This window comes from Tripterygium wilfordii, chromosome 10 (genome assembly GCF_013401445.1).
Source record: "Tripterygium wilfordii isolate XIE 37 chromosome 10, ASM1340144v1, whole genome shotgun sequence".
NCBI lineage: Eukaryota > Viridiplantae > Streptophyta > Magnoliopsida > Celastrales > Celastraceae > Tripterygium > Tripterygium wilfordii.
The window spans coordinates 10,824,723-10,838,853 of NC_052241.1; the positions used below are offsets into that span (position 1 = coordinate 10,824,723).

General features: G+C 37.8%; 5 protein-coding genes across 8 annotated transcripts; 2 read left to right on the plus strand and 3 right to left on the minus strand.

The window, feature by feature from the left end:
- Positions 1-108: 108 nt before the first annotated feature.
- On the minus strand, positions 109-4,648 carry LOC120007409 (50S ribosomal protein L24-like). Of its 3 annotated transcripts, none has more exons than XM_038857602.1 (6): positions 4,494-4,648; positions 3,743-3,839; positions 3,559-3,654; positions 2,491-2,594; positions 2,263-2,399; positions 109-430 (listed from the first exon to the last, which is right to left on the minus strand). In XM_038857602.1, exons 2-6 carry the CDS (start codon positions 3,800-3,802, stop codon positions 348-350), a joined length of 480 nt encoding a protein of 159 aa, XP_038713530.1. In that variant the 5' UTR covers positions 3,803-3,839; positions 4,494-4,648; the 3' UTR covers positions 109-347. The 3 variants fall into 3 exon arrangements, with proteins under 3 accessions (XP_038713530.1, XP_038713531.1, XP_038713532.1); XM_038857603.1 differs by having other exon boundaries at positions 3,743-3,813; positions 4,494-4,636; XM_038857604.1 differs by having other exon boundaries at positions 3,743-3,808; positions 4,494-4,584.
- A 1,552-nt stretch (positions 4,649-6,200) lies between these two features.
- LOC120007407 (rust resistance kinase Lr10-like) lies at positions 6,201-9,153 on the plus strand. Of its 2 annotated transcripts, XM_038857600.1 has the most exons (5): positions 6,201-7,058; positions 7,107-7,202; positions 7,445-7,483; positions 7,585-7,626; positions 7,849-9,153. In XM_038857600.1, the coding sequence occupies exons 1-5, from the start codon at positions 6,323-6,325 to the stop codon at positions 8,994-8,996; spliced, it is 2,061 nt and encodes a 686-aa protein (XP_038713528.1). In that variant the 5' UTR covers positions 6,201-6,322; the 3' UTR covers positions 8,997-9,153. The 2 variants fall into 2 exon arrangements, with proteins under 2 accessions (XP_038713528.1, XP_038713527.1); XM_038857599.1 differs by having other exon boundaries at positions 6,201-7,202.
- A 178-nt stretch (positions 9,154-9,331) lies between these two features.
- Positions 9,332-9,914, minus strand: LOC120007410 (major pollen allergen Ole e 6-like). Its single transcript, XM_038857606.1, has 2 exons — positions 9,606-9,914; positions 9,332-9,507 (listed from the first exon to the last, which is right to left on the minus strand). The coding sequence occupies exons 1-2, from the start codon at positions 9,811-9,813 to the stop codon at positions 9,482-9,484; spliced, it is 234 nt and encodes a 77-aa protein (XP_038713534.1). The 5' UTR covers positions 9,814-9,914; the 3' UTR covers positions 9,332-9,481.
- Positions 9,915-10,256: 342 nt separating this feature from the next.
- LOC120007408 (non-specific lipid transfer protein GPI-anchored 2) lies at positions 10,257-11,447 on the minus strand. Its single transcript, XM_038857601.1, has 4 exons — positions 11,117-11,447; positions 11,002-11,028; positions 10,713-10,772; positions 10,257-10,631 (listed from the first exon to the last, which is right to left on the minus strand). The coding sequence occupies exons 1-4, from the start codon at positions 11,433-11,435 to the stop codon at positions 10,432-10,434; spliced, it is 606 nt and encodes a 201-aa protein (XP_038713529.1). The 5' UTR covers positions 11,436-11,447; the 3' UTR covers positions 10,257-10,431.
- A 678-nt stretch (positions 11,448-12,125) lies between these two features.
- Positions 12,126-13,638, plus strand: LOC120007956 (non-specific lipid transfer protein GPI-anchored 19-like). The gene is made up of 3 exons (XM_038858448.1): positions 12,126-12,559; positions 12,656-12,814; positions 13,171-13,638. The coding sequence occupies exons 1-3, from the start codon at positions 12,241-12,243 to the stop codon at positions 13,296-13,298; spliced, it is 606 nt and encodes a 201-aa protein (XP_038714376.1). The 5' UTR covers positions 12,126-12,240; the 3' UTR covers positions 13,299-13,638.
- The last annotated feature ends 493 nt before the right edge of the window (positions 13,639-14,131 follow it).

Here is a 14,131-nt window from a genome sequence, read left to right on the forward strand (position 1 = left end):
AATCTTCCCCATGACAATCATACCATGCATTAGATTTTATAGCCTCATTGGCTCATTCACAGCAGTCATAGCTCATAACAGAAAGAAATGCAAGATATGGAATCAGAATTCAGAGAAGATCAAATATTAGGCCTGAAACATTTATTACCATTAAAATTCATCAAAAACACAACTAATACTTGAGATTGTTTACTGTCATGATTTTATCACAATCCAGCAGTCATTGTCTAATGTTGGAATTTTGTAAAATTATTCTCATTTTATGCGTCAATGTCTAACTCGTGCGAACATATCTGCAACAACTTCAGGAAACATACTTGAGGACTAGAGAGCCAGAACGAGCCACCTCAGAGGTTGGGCATGCCTTTACCACTTTTAGCATCATGTGTCCTCTCCAACACAAGATCCATTGGAGTGTCTTTGGGGCCAGCTGCAAAGTGAATCCAAATAATATCAGTAATCAAATTAAACCAGGAAACTGGGAAATAGTTTCTCGTAAATGGGTTCAGAAGAAAGAAATATGTGAAGGATAACATTGCAAATAAAATGTAGCCATGTGTACTGCCTTGCATATGAAGGCTTTTCTAGTTGGTGAGTCATGAGAGTGTTCTTTATTTTTTGTTGTTGTTTAAGATGAAGAATTCAAGATTTCTGTTGGAAATATGACTATGTAGTATTTTATGGGGAGAAATGAGCTCCAAATATCTTCACTGCTTCCAAATGTGGCTCCACGTGTACACACTCTTCTAGAGTGTTCTCTATTGTATTTCTATATGTATGTGATGTTTGTAATGAATTAATTAAGAGAGTTAATATTTTCTAAAGTTATTTTGAGTTCTCTACTTCTCTCTCTTCTCAAACCCAACAGTGGTATCGAAGCCTCTTGATCTTAGAGGTCCTGTGAGAATCTTTGGTTGTGCCACCACTGCTTCTAGGGGAGGTGGGTGGTGGTGGCAGGTAGTGTTCATATGGTTTTACCACCCCGTATTAGCTGAAGTAGCTGTAGAGTATGTGTGTTATGTTGAAACTCTCTGTCCTTACATCCATGTTCATAAATCAGCTATGGCGCCGATCCAAGTACTTCTGGTGGAGCAGAAGGTGCTTCATGAGTCTCGTTCCAAGGAGCCGGTATGTTAGACAGCCTAAAAGAGGCTGTTATGGTGAAGGACCAACGTGGTCTGTATGAAGGGGTCTAACAAAGAGACCTGATGTTGTTAAAGGGCTCTGGGAAAGGGTTATTATTGTCCCTGAACAAAAGGCAAAGGTTGTATTTGGAAGTGCGTCGAGCATGTTGAAGAAGCTGTGAAGGCTTGCTATTGTTACTCTTTTAGACTCCAAATAAGTGGCCACTGCAATAGAGTCTGCTGTGTTGTGGAAAAAGAAAGCTGCTGTTTGGCAGTGTCATGGATCAAATCGGAGGTCTTGACACATTTGGCAAATTTGAAGGAAGAGGAGTCATTTGTAGTTTTTGTAGAGTAGCAGAAAGCACGAAAAGATGGAGAAATGGAGGAGAAGAGAGATGGTGTAATTGAATATTTTAATGTTTTGTTTTATGTGAAAAAGAGTGATATTAATGGGAGAGTGCATGTGTGGAAAGAAGGAAAAGTAATGATGGGAGAGGTGGAGAAAAATGGAGTAAAAATGGGTTTGATTGATGTGGTGGGCTAGCATGTGGTCCCCACTTGGATTGATGGTAGTCATGGAGTTGTATTTGTTGTGACTATTCTCCCGAGAATGTCATGGAACTAGTTAAGATCCAACCGGAAAGAAAAATTTTAAGCCTCCTACCTCTGAGTACACGGACACGATCATGACAAGTCTATTATCACCTCTGAGCACACGAAGGGATGTGACAAGTGGATTAGTACCTCTAAGCATGAGTTCGATGTAACAAGTAGATTGGATATTTTAGACACCATTATGGTTGTGGTGTATTTTATTTTCTTTGGGTTGGATTGTATTTAGCAAACTCATATTGTATACCAATTTGAGTTTGAGGGGGAGTGTTGGAAATATGACTATGTAGTATTTTATGTGGAGAAATGAGCTCCACGTATCTTCACTGCTTCCAAATGTGGCTCCACGTGTACACACTCTTCTAGAGTGTTCTCTATTGTATTTCTATATGTATGTGATGTTTGTAATGAATTAATTAAGAGAGTGAATATTTTCTAAAGTTATTTTGAGTTCTCTACTTCTCTCTCTTCTCAAACCCAACAATTTCAAATCAAATGTGCACTATAAAATCTCAGGAAATCATACCAGCAGTAGGTCTTGGCGTTGTCCTTATCTTTAAAATCTCAGGACGAGGGATTATAGATCCAGATGCTCCTATCCCTCTGGATATTCTAACTTTGGTACCATCTTCTAGGTATCTAATCCCAACCTTACAAGGCTTCCTGCATGACAAACCATTTATCATCACTTCTTCACAAAGATAAATGTGAAAACAAACATTAAAACTCCAATAATTGTCTACTAAAACTCCACCCTGTCACAGGGTCAACGACTTGAATATTTGAAACATGAATTGGAGCTTCAACTGTGAATATCCCGCCTTCATGACCTTCTCCTTGCTTGATATGTTTCTTAACCTACACAAGCGGCATAACAAGGCATTCAGGATTTTCTGTTGAGTCATTCTTTCGAAAGCCAAGAAAACTACCTGAATTTCAAAGGGCTAGAGAAATGACAAACCAAGAACAGAACCAAAGGTAAAAAAAAAAAAAAAAAAAACTGGGTTAACGTGCAAGTGATTGAGAAGTTTTTAGAATAACAGAATTTCTACGTTAGCAATGAAGAATAACAGAATTTCTACGGATATTAGTTTCTCTCAGAATTGCTCCAGATTGGGAGATGGTTTCTGTGAAAGGAGCTATGAACAAACCATTAAATATCATTAGTGAGGAGGAAGACAGGATATATAGGACTCTTAAATGATAACTCCAATATCCTACGACAATGAATTAAAAAAGCATATTATACACAGGACAATCCCAAACCTTCCCTTGAACTAAATCTGGAAGCTAAAATCTAATACATGACCATATATTTAGAACATGATGCCAAAAACCCAATCATAATCATAGAGGCCATCTGTCAGGTGAAAGAATCAGGGTGAATGGTGAAAAAATCTAAAAAATAATGGTTGTCTAGCATCTACAATTTGAATTGAAAATCAGTACATCGACACAATGGAACCATGACATCTTTGTCTCAAGTGGTAGTGACCAAAGGGTTTCATACTCTTCTTGCTTTTCTTTCCTCTCATAAAAGACGTTCGGAGTTTGGACATGCGGCTTTAGAGAAGATATTTCAGAACCATAAGTGAATACAATTTTTTTTTTTAACGATGACACCAGAACACTCAAGTATTAGCAATTGGGCCATCAGGAATTTGAATCCAACAACCACCATAATATTTTCTTGTTGGAGAAAGTACAGTCATTTCTACAATTCTTAAAGGGCCACAGAACAACATAGAAAGCCAATAACAACAAACTATGGCATAAAATGTGATAAAAATATAGAGCAACGCTTAGCAGCTGTGTAACTCACCAGATTCTTCCCATCAACTATGACACGATTCTGAGAGCGGATGACCCGCTTGATAAGACCCGCCTCACCTTTATCCTTACCCCTGATTATCATAACCTGTAAAATCACGCAAATAACTAAGACACTAAAACAAAAAAGACAATTCACAAAAAAATGGGGACAGTAAAGTACATCATATACTCACATTATCTCCTCTGAGTATCTTCCAGTGCCTAACTAGCTTCTCCGCTGCCTTCCAGCCCATCTTAAACTACTCTTTAAGCAATTAATTCAAAATTGAACTGTCAAATTTCAGTCAGAATTCTCATCACAACTCCTTAAACCATTAAAATACCAAAAAAAAAGTTGCTAACTTCTTCTCATCAAAAAACATGAAATCTGAAAGAACCAAACTCATATTAGAGAAATGACAGAAAACAAATATTTTCATTTTGTTTTTCTGAATGCAAATTATTGTTGCATAAGGAAAACCGACAAGAATCAAGCCACAACATTTCAAATACTTTACATTGAGGACTTATCACAAACAAGTAGTACGCCCCACGGCCACCGGTAACAACAAACAAGACCACCAATTGCGTAAAAGTTCCATTCCAAGTTCAATTCAGCAGAAGGGGCTAGGAAGATAACTGAGTGTCTTCTTGAAAAGAAGGTACAGGGGTTCGACGAGGCTGGTACCATGGTCGAATGGGTTAACAATGGATGATGAAGAAGAACGGAGAAAGAATATATGATTATCTGGGGGCAATGGTGATGCCTGTGTTTCCAATCACATTTAAGAGTTTATTTTGGACGTAAATTGAGAATTTTATAGACATTTTGGAAGAGGGCGTGAAGAGAGACTAGCAGAAATACCAGCCGGAGTGATTCAAATATACAAATGAAAAGAGAGATACGCTACGTGTGTATATATTCGAAAGAGAAGATGGAACTACCTCACTAGCAGAGTCGCTGCATCGTCGCGTCGGAGATGCGGTTGACGGAAGGCGAGAGAGACGATGACGGTGAATGCCAGAGTGGCTAACTGGCTATACGAATACGAGTGACGGGTAAAGATGCCGGAAATAGTAAATCACTGTACATAAAACGCAACGTTTTGTTTATTTCATTTTATGTTTTCAATTTATAAAAATGCTTTTGATTTAACATGTGAAAGTGAGAACCAATTATGTAAGATTGGTGAAGACGACCAAAGATATACCAATGAAAATAAGATATTATTGATTTAAATTAGACAAATTAATACAAAATAATTGAACAATTTATTGGTATTTTGTTTTACTGGAAAAGAGGATGAGAATGCTCGAACTTAAAACCTTTATGAGTTTCATTTGACTTACTCGTTGTTCTCCAATTAATTAGTATTTAAACACAAAAGAGAGATCTTAAGGAATTAGGATGTTCTAAGTTTTTCCAAAAATTCAAATCTATCCACAATTTTTCTTTACTTACTAGATCGGGCCATGTAGCTCTCAATTCTGTGATGTGGGCATAATTTTGGTTGATTGATTTTCGATTTGGCTTTAGAGGATTGGAGAGAATTATTTGATGCCCATGTTGTAATTCTATATAATTTGGTTTTATTGATTTAGTGGATAAATAAAATTACATATGGTATTGGGAAGATAAATATACTGCCTCTTTCAGAAAGCGGCACAAGTCGAAATAAGGATGAAAAGTTTAAAGAAATAACCTTAGCTCTCACAGGGTATATTCTACTACTCTCAAGCAAGTTACCGTCCAAGGACGTCAGGAGATTATGTTGAGATCCCACATCGGAAAAATAGGAGGACCAAACCTAGCTTATAAGCGCAGGGTCCTCTCAACCTACCAGCCAAGGTTTTCATGGGATTCAGCCCATGGGTCTTGGTTACAGCCGGCCCGTAAGGGCGTCGGTTGGGCTTTGGTTGGCAAGGGGGTTGGTCTCTGTGGCTGTGGGCCGGTGTGGTTCTCATCATTGGTGCTTTCATTGAGAGTGCACGCACCTGTGTGTAGGCCCGTGGACTGGCACTATCATAGGCGGACCTATGATAGTGCCAAACTTGTGATGCTAGACTTGGGCCCCCATCCCGTGTGGCGGGTATTCATCAGATTATCATGACACTCAAGGAACGATAAATATCAAACAATCAGGGAAAGACTTTATCACCAGTTGACCCCTATATAGAAGAGGCTAAGGTCGACCTAAGGTATACATGACAATTTGTAATCATTAAGATTATTAGAACTCTTTGATTTTGATATTGACTTGAGCATTGGAATGTCTCCGGGCCATGAAGGACCCCTCTTCCTTTATTCATGAAGGATCCACAGAGCTTGCCGTTGTATTAGCCGTCTCAACAACTGACATGTGGATGTGATATATAAACAAAAAGACGAGAGAGTTGTTGAAGGAACTATAATTCATTGGCCGATCTCTGGACTTTTAGTGGGTAGACAGATCATGATGGATTCAAAGTTGGCAACCATTAAAATATGTAACAATTAGTGGGTCTTACGCGGCTAAGTCAAGGGTACGTCAATGGTGAGAGGGTCAAGGTAGCCATTTAAAAAGTCAATTATTCTAATAATTAGATAAGATTTGAATGGTTAGGACTTGGTAAACTGTCCCATTCCCATTCCAACTGAAGACAAAAGAAACCCCACTGAACCTGTAGTATAGAATAAGCATGGTAAGACGACTGAATTCGATCACAAGTCAAGTCAATCTCACTGAGACTGAGTAGTAATAAGCATGGTGAAGCTGATTTCTCAATTGAATTAGATGGCCGGCTACACAATACAAGGGAAAACTGCATCAATAACAAACATTTCAATGTCTCAAAATAAGCTTCTCCTTGCTGCCTTCTTTGCCTTTCTTGCAATCCACTTCCATGTATCCTCTGGCTCCTACTATGACAATGAGTATGAATACCATGATGCTAATCGCATACCTTACAACTGTACACAATCTTCCTCATGTGGCGATATCCCCAACATCACATACCCATTTCGACTGAAAGGAGACCCACCAAACTGTGGTGATCCCAACTACCAACTCTCTTGCCAGAACAATCAAACCATACTGATCAGCCCCGATTCTGAAAGATACTTGGTGAAGGCAATCGACTACGGCAACCGCACAATCCGGATTGCCGATGTTAGCGTCCGTGATGGTGATTGCTCCTCCAGGCCTATCACTTCTTTTACATCCTTTAGTGCAACATCATATGCGCGACGTGGTGAATGCCACTACGCGACATACTGGTTTCCCCCAAACTACGATCTAGTTTATGTAAGCTGTGAAAGTCCAGTGAATTATAGCACTTATGTGGATGCTTCTCCCTGTATAATCCAAACCAACTCAACCAAGAACACAAGATCATATCATTATGTTCTGGTTGGTGATTTTAAGAATACAGAGTTGAAAGCCTCGTGTGCCGTTGATTTCCTCACACGAGCAACTTTATATCGCAACAACAACTTATCTTATATGGACATCCATAAGAAACTTGTTTATGGTATGGTGCTTTCTTGGTTTCCAATTTCATGTGCTGCTTGTAAAGGAGACGGTAATTGTGATCTACAGGACAACACCATTATCCAATACTGCGGGACCGAATTAGGCTGCACAAGATTCACCCCCTTTAAGTGTGACTTACTATGTGAGTAAATTTTCTGCTAATTGATTCTCCAGCGAGAACGAACGTATATAGAATTTTCACTCTAACCTCTTAATTTGACATGCTAAACTGTTAGTAATGATGAGAGGTCATGACACTTTTTTATATATGAATTCAAATGCTACCTATATATATATATGTTGGATTTCATGTTTCAGCTTTAAATATTTGTTCCAACTTCTCAGTTATACTTACACATATATAATTATGACCGACTTTTACAGGCAGGTTTAATGATTTTTTCAACTTTTGGGTTCCGGGAGGTAAGAATCCTACCAATTCCATTACGGTCAATTTTTTTACCAGAATATGTCCTTAGTTTATTGATCATTTTGGGTGTGATTCCTCTTCATCTTGTTGACAGCCATACACTCCGTCCGCCCGACAATAGAGCACAAGGTGCTCGGTAAGTTCTTATTCTTCAACTTCTTTTGGTATGTGCATTCATAAAGTTAAAAATTAAATTTCCAATTTGGCGAGAAGGAGAAATGGATTTTAAGATATCAATAAAATGAAGTAATTTCATGCAATTTTAATATGTCAATTCCCCTTCCACCTCAGAAGAAACACTAACATTCTTTGGTCTTTTAATATTTGTCATTGATTGATAGCTGGTTTTTCAATGCAGCACCGGTTCTTGTAACGAGGACGGTAATTGGGTTCCTATGTCTTTTTGCACTTGTGGTTTATAAGTGGCGCAGAAGGCATTTATCAATGGATGACACTCTTGAAGAATTCCTGCAAAGTCAAAATAATTTTATGCCAATAAGGTACTCTTACTCACAAATTAGAAAGATGACCGGACGTTTTCAGGACAAATTGGGGGAAGGAGGCTATGGCTCTGTCTTCAAAGGAAAACTTAGAAGTGGAAGATTGGTAGCAATTAAGGTGTTGGGCAAAGCAAAAACTAATGGACAAGACTTTATTAATGAAGTTGCAACCATTGGGAGAATTCACCATGTCAATGTGGTGAGTCTTGTTGGCTTCTGCTCTGACGGAACAAAACGTGCTCTTGTATATGATTTCATGCCCAAAGGCTCTCTTGACAAGTACATGTTGTCTCGAGAGGGGCATATATCCTTAAGTTGGAAGAAAATGTACGAAATTTCTCTCGGGATTGCACGAGGGATTGAATATCTGCATCGAGGTTGTGACATGCAGATCCTACACTTTGATATTAAACCTCACAACATCCTTCTTGATGAAAATTTTGTTCCAAAGTTATCAGATTTTGGCCTTGCTAAAATGTGCTCAACGGATGATAGCATCGTGTCTGTCACTGCGGCAAGAGGAACAATCGGATATATTGCCCCAGAGCTCATCTACAAAAGAATAGGAGGTGTTTCTTACAAAGCTGATGTATATAGTTTTGGGATGCTATTAATGGAAATGTTAGGGAAAAGAAAGAAGCTCGATGCAACAACGGATAATAATTCAAGTCAGATGTACTTTCCCTTGTGGGTTTACCATGAAATGGTGCAAGGAAAGATTACAAAAGTTGAGGATGCCACAGAAGAGGAGGAGAATATGATTAAGAAGATGACATTAGTAGGATTGTGGTGTATACAGATAAGGCCTTGCGATCGTCCCCCAATGAGAAAGGCAATCCAAATGCTTGAAGGACATGCAACGAATTTAGGATTGCCTCCGAAGCCTACTTTTAATATAGAACAAGTACCAACAGAGAATGTTGAAGAAGCTACAAACCCGACATGGTCATCCTTGACATCAGTCAACACTTCAGAATCTGTCAGATTGGTTATAGATGCAGAATGAGTAAATATAATACTAAGTATCTGTAAGATTGAGCCAAGAAAAGACATTGAAACTCCACTAATAATTTATGTATTTTGTTTATCAGTGTGACTGTAGAAACATTTTCAGTATATACTAATGGTTTCTTTGAGTTCTATATTCCTTTTTTTTTTTTCTCATTTTGCTTGGTAATTGCATGAAGGGATGCTCTTTTGTGATTATAACATAACTATAGCAACCACTATAGTAAAATGGTAAAATTAAAAGTAGTATTATAGAAAGAAAGCAACTTCTTTAAATTTTAAAACCAAAAAAGAAAAAGAAAAAGATTAGACTGACTAAAATCGAAACTTTTATTACAATTTCAGATTAATACATTAGAAATAACAAGCAGCAGTCATAAGAAACTCTTGCACAAATGTTGTGATGTATTATTCATCTCCCAATTTAAGCTCTGTGTCTCTCAAGTAAATCTGCATTCCTTTGCTTCTTCTCGATCGATCGAATCAATTCAAATTAATATTTAGTTTGTCTGCACACAAACAAATACATGATTTAGTCAGAACATTATGCAAAAAATACAGTGAATGTTAATGAATCTTGTTATATGTTATATGGATATGTGCATACCAGCAATCTCCTTAGCACCACAATCAGAATCACACTTCATCTCACAGAAGGTGTTGCCATGGCCATCGTCCATGCACTCTTTCTCGCAGCTAGTGAAGCAGTCCTTGAACTTGGAATCGCCGTCCGTAGCCTCGGCCTGGCGCAGCTGCATTGCTGCCACCACAACAATGCACATAACAAACACTGCAAAAAGCTTATTGGCTGCCATTTGTGTCCTGTTTCTACCTTTTGATTCCTGTTTTGGGTCTTCAATTATTTGCTCTGATTCAATGTTTCTTGTCTTCCTCTCTCACGTTGTGAAATATATTGGAGCCTTGGAGGGATTTATAAGGACACAAAAAGTTCATTTTTGGGTCCTTAATTTTTGCCACCTAAAAGTATGGTAAAATTTGTGGATGTGATGTGTTTTGCCAAAAATGTGTTGAGTTTTTGAATGGAGGAGCTTGGTCAAATTGCTTCAGTCAAATCAAAGGAGAAAGGGTCAAAATTTACCTTTCTCTATGTATGGTATATTTATATGAATTCTGATATCAAATCAACAAATATGATCCGTTTTGGATTTATCAGTTCACTGTAGATACATCAAAACTGCACGGCTTTGTTTTTTTGGGTCGTTTCACTTAATGGTAGTTCATACTTGAGCCTTATTGATAGAGATATAATAGAAGATATGCTTTAGTGATATGTCAATGAATCATTATTGGCTTCTCAATCAAATTGACATTCATTGGCTCTCACCCATTGAAAAGTTTTTGAAACAAACCAACCAAACTACAGAGTATATAACACAAACACAAGGATGGGTTGCTGTATGTTAGTTACGACCTTAATTGTATCTAAAAACCATGGACAGTAAAAGGATTAGAAGGGCAGAGTGTGGAGAGTATTTGAGAATTTCAGCTCCAGATGCCGGAGGGGTTAGCACTGGTCGAACCCCTGGAGTTGTTTCAGGAGCCTCTGGTGGAGATGGTGGTGTGGTTGTTTCTGGTTCTGGTGCTGGAGCTGATGCTGTTGATGCTTTTGAAGCTGCTTGAAAATAAACAGTTTGTAATTATCTTATAAGAATCATTATTAATATTAATCACAAGTTGAAGATCAGATTATTACCTTTTGGACTTAAAGCAGGAGCCGCTAGAGGTGGAAGAATTGGGCCTAATAACTCAGGACCTGCCAGAAAGTTATCGTTACTACATATTATGTATTATGGTTTAGAGTTTAGGGGTTTAGAGTCGTCCCATCTAACTGGGTCCATGGTCCCCCGGCTTCAACAGCGTATACTCCAGCCGTATCTCAATGACCGTCTATAGTTCAACAGGTTGTATTGTTTTTGTTTGAAAAATGTGTTTGTGCAAAGATATTGTCCTATGTAAATACACTATTTTGTCAGTTAAAGTACCTGGAGCTGGGAGAGGAGAACCAGTGGCTGCAAAATGCAATATCAGCATCATTAGTAGATATGGAGCAGGACAAGCTTTGCCATTTACAAAGAAACACATTAAAGTTTCACTCACCTTTGCACTGCAGCGGAACACCGCTCATGTTACAGGCTCGCGGGAGGGAGATCCCCAGAGTCGGATTGATCGGAAGCTGAAAGGAGACACTGGCAGTGATTAGCAGACAAGCACAATCCCTACTAGTGTCCATTAATGACTTCAATGAGTTGCAGCAGCTGGAAGATGGTGTTGAGCCATTGTTGGTACTTCCAGTGATAAAATTTATGCATGGAGTGAAGCTGCTGATCATTGAAGCTGTACAAGGAGTGCTTATCTGTCCATTAACTGAAATAACTAGAAGTGCCAAAATTACTACAAAAATCTTGTTACTCTCCATGTTTAGGTAGTTTTAAAGTTCTGATTGTACTTTGGCTTGAGACAAAGAGATGATTTATAGATTGAAAAAGGTTTCACATAAAATTGGACAAAAGATCACGCAGATTTCAAGTGGGTGTTGGAGTTCAACTACCATGTCAACTAATTTTCATGATTGAAGAAACCCTTTTGTTTTTGTTTTTGTTTTTTGTTTTTTTTTTTCCTTTTTTAACCAAGAACAACTTATTAGACGTGTGCTATTTGGAAAGCCCACTAAGTCTAAATTAGGATCGGATTAGGCACGTGTAAACTCGCACGATAAGTTAGTTGGGCCGAGACCCAACACAAACCACTTGAAAATATTTGTGTCAGTTTAGAATCAAACTCCTGATCTTGAGCAAGATTCTTTACGCCCTAAGTCCATAGAGAGAACAAATTAGGCTATCCCCAAGCAATTGGAAAGCTTTTGTTGCATTTACATTGCTTGACACTAACAATTCATGTTAGGTATATATGGGGCATGCTAGTGATAAAACTTCCAATTTTGTGATTCTATGAATACCCAAACAATATTAAAACAAAATTCTTATACCTGAAAGCTGTTTTAGTTACTAAACTACCATAGTTTGGTTGAAGTTGGTCATCCTATTTGTACCAATTTGTTTGTCTTTCTCCATTAACTTTTCCTATATAATTCCAATCTCCCTCCTCCTCTTCTCACCAAATTCAATCAAACATTTTTTGACCATCAACACCATAACTCTCAACACCCAAAACCAATCTCTCCTCACTTCTTGAACAATCCATTTAGCCCAAAAAAAACATCAATGGGTTCGAGATTGATCGATACAAGTCTAGCCCTGGTCCTGGTAGCTCTGCTATGTGGTGGAGCTGCAGCTCAGTCAGGCTGCACTAGTGCAATCACAAGCCTGGCACCTTGCCTCAACTACATAACAGCAAATTCATCAACTCCATCATCTTCTTGCTGCACACAGCTTGGAAATGTCATCCAGTCCTCGCCACAATGTCTCTGTGCATTGTTGAGTGGAACTGGATTTAATTTGGGAATAACTATAAACCAAACTCTTGCTCTTTCACTCCCTGGTGCATGTAATGTGCAAACCCCACCAATGAGTCAGTGTAATGGTAAGTTTTGTATTACAACATTTGGTAATTTTTGAGCTCAAGACAGAAAGGAAAGTGGGGGTTGCTGACATGATTTTGATTCCTATGTGTTTCAAGCTGTTGCTAATGGACCATCAAGTTCTGCAGCTCCACCAGTAAGTTCCCCTGCCAGTTCACCATCAGAATCTCCTGCTAGTTCTCCATCAGATTCTTCTAATAATGGAACTCCTGATGAACCTGCAGCAACTACACCACCAACCTCAACTGTTCCTTCAGGTAGGGCTGTACACAAATTACCAATATAAGCTAACCGAACTGATCAGTCGATTATTTTCAAAAAAATTTACATATTTCTTTCTTCAAAGAACCGATCGAAAAACGACTGAAAATCGAAATAACAAACAATAACCGATTGATCGGTTGGTTAAATTCATATAAAAAAAAGGAAAAAAAAATGACCGTGACCGACTTTTTTCACCCTTATCTTCATGTACAGAAATGCCCATTTTTTGCAAACTTAAATGCAGGCTTCTTATAGACTCAATTGCACAATGCATATGAGGTAGATTGTTCTATTAATTCATGTAAAATACTCAACATTGAGAGACATCTTATTGGTTATGATGATGCAGGGACAGGAAGTAAAACAGTACCAACAACAGATGTTCCATCTGATGGAAGGATCATGAAAGCACCACTTCACTTCTTGCTCTTCCTTCTCTTCATTGCATCTACTGCTTCCTCTGTTGTCATATTCTGAGTTTGTTTTGGTGAAGACATGTGTGGCCTGTTCATGGAGTGAAGAGGATTATTCAGTTATTTTTCGTAAGCATATATTTATGCTATACTCTTTATGATATTCTTGTTTGTTTGTATTTGGTGAAGAGGAGTTGTTTTCATATTTTGTAGACCATTCTGATATCTTGTACCCATTTTTGTTTTCCTTTTGAATTATTTTACTTTCATATGTGTGTGAGTGATTCTTTTGAGAGAAACTTCTTTCTTTCTTTGTTATTGGATGGACTATTCATATGTACCTCATCAATAAAGATTTGACAAATTAACAAATTATGATACATGAGATTTGGTTGTAAGATGGAGCTAGGTTGATTGTCATTGACTCATTGGTGTTGACGGCTTACTTGCATATATATATATATATACACTACTTTATATATGTGTGTCTTTTTTAATAAAGGGTTTAAAGCCCAACACTGCATTCCATAATAACAAACGTAACACCAAGCATCATGTTAGAGATATAGGAATTTACAAACATTAATAGAGAAATTACAAAACCGAAGAACAAAGCATCAGACTAACACTGGGCAACATCGAGATTACCCGAATAACACTGTCCCGGATTAAATCTGGATAGACTAAATATATGTGTGTATACATGTAGATTCATCTATCTATGAGTCTATTTGACTTTAAAAAAAAACATGATTAGCGAAAACTGAAAAGAAATGAAGAAGAAGAATCCCCAACCTATAAAGTGTAATTTAATGATCATGTTTGGTAGGATTAGTTAAGTATCTTGGCAAAGTGGGGATAAGCCACTTTTATTTGCTTTCCACTTTCTTATGGACT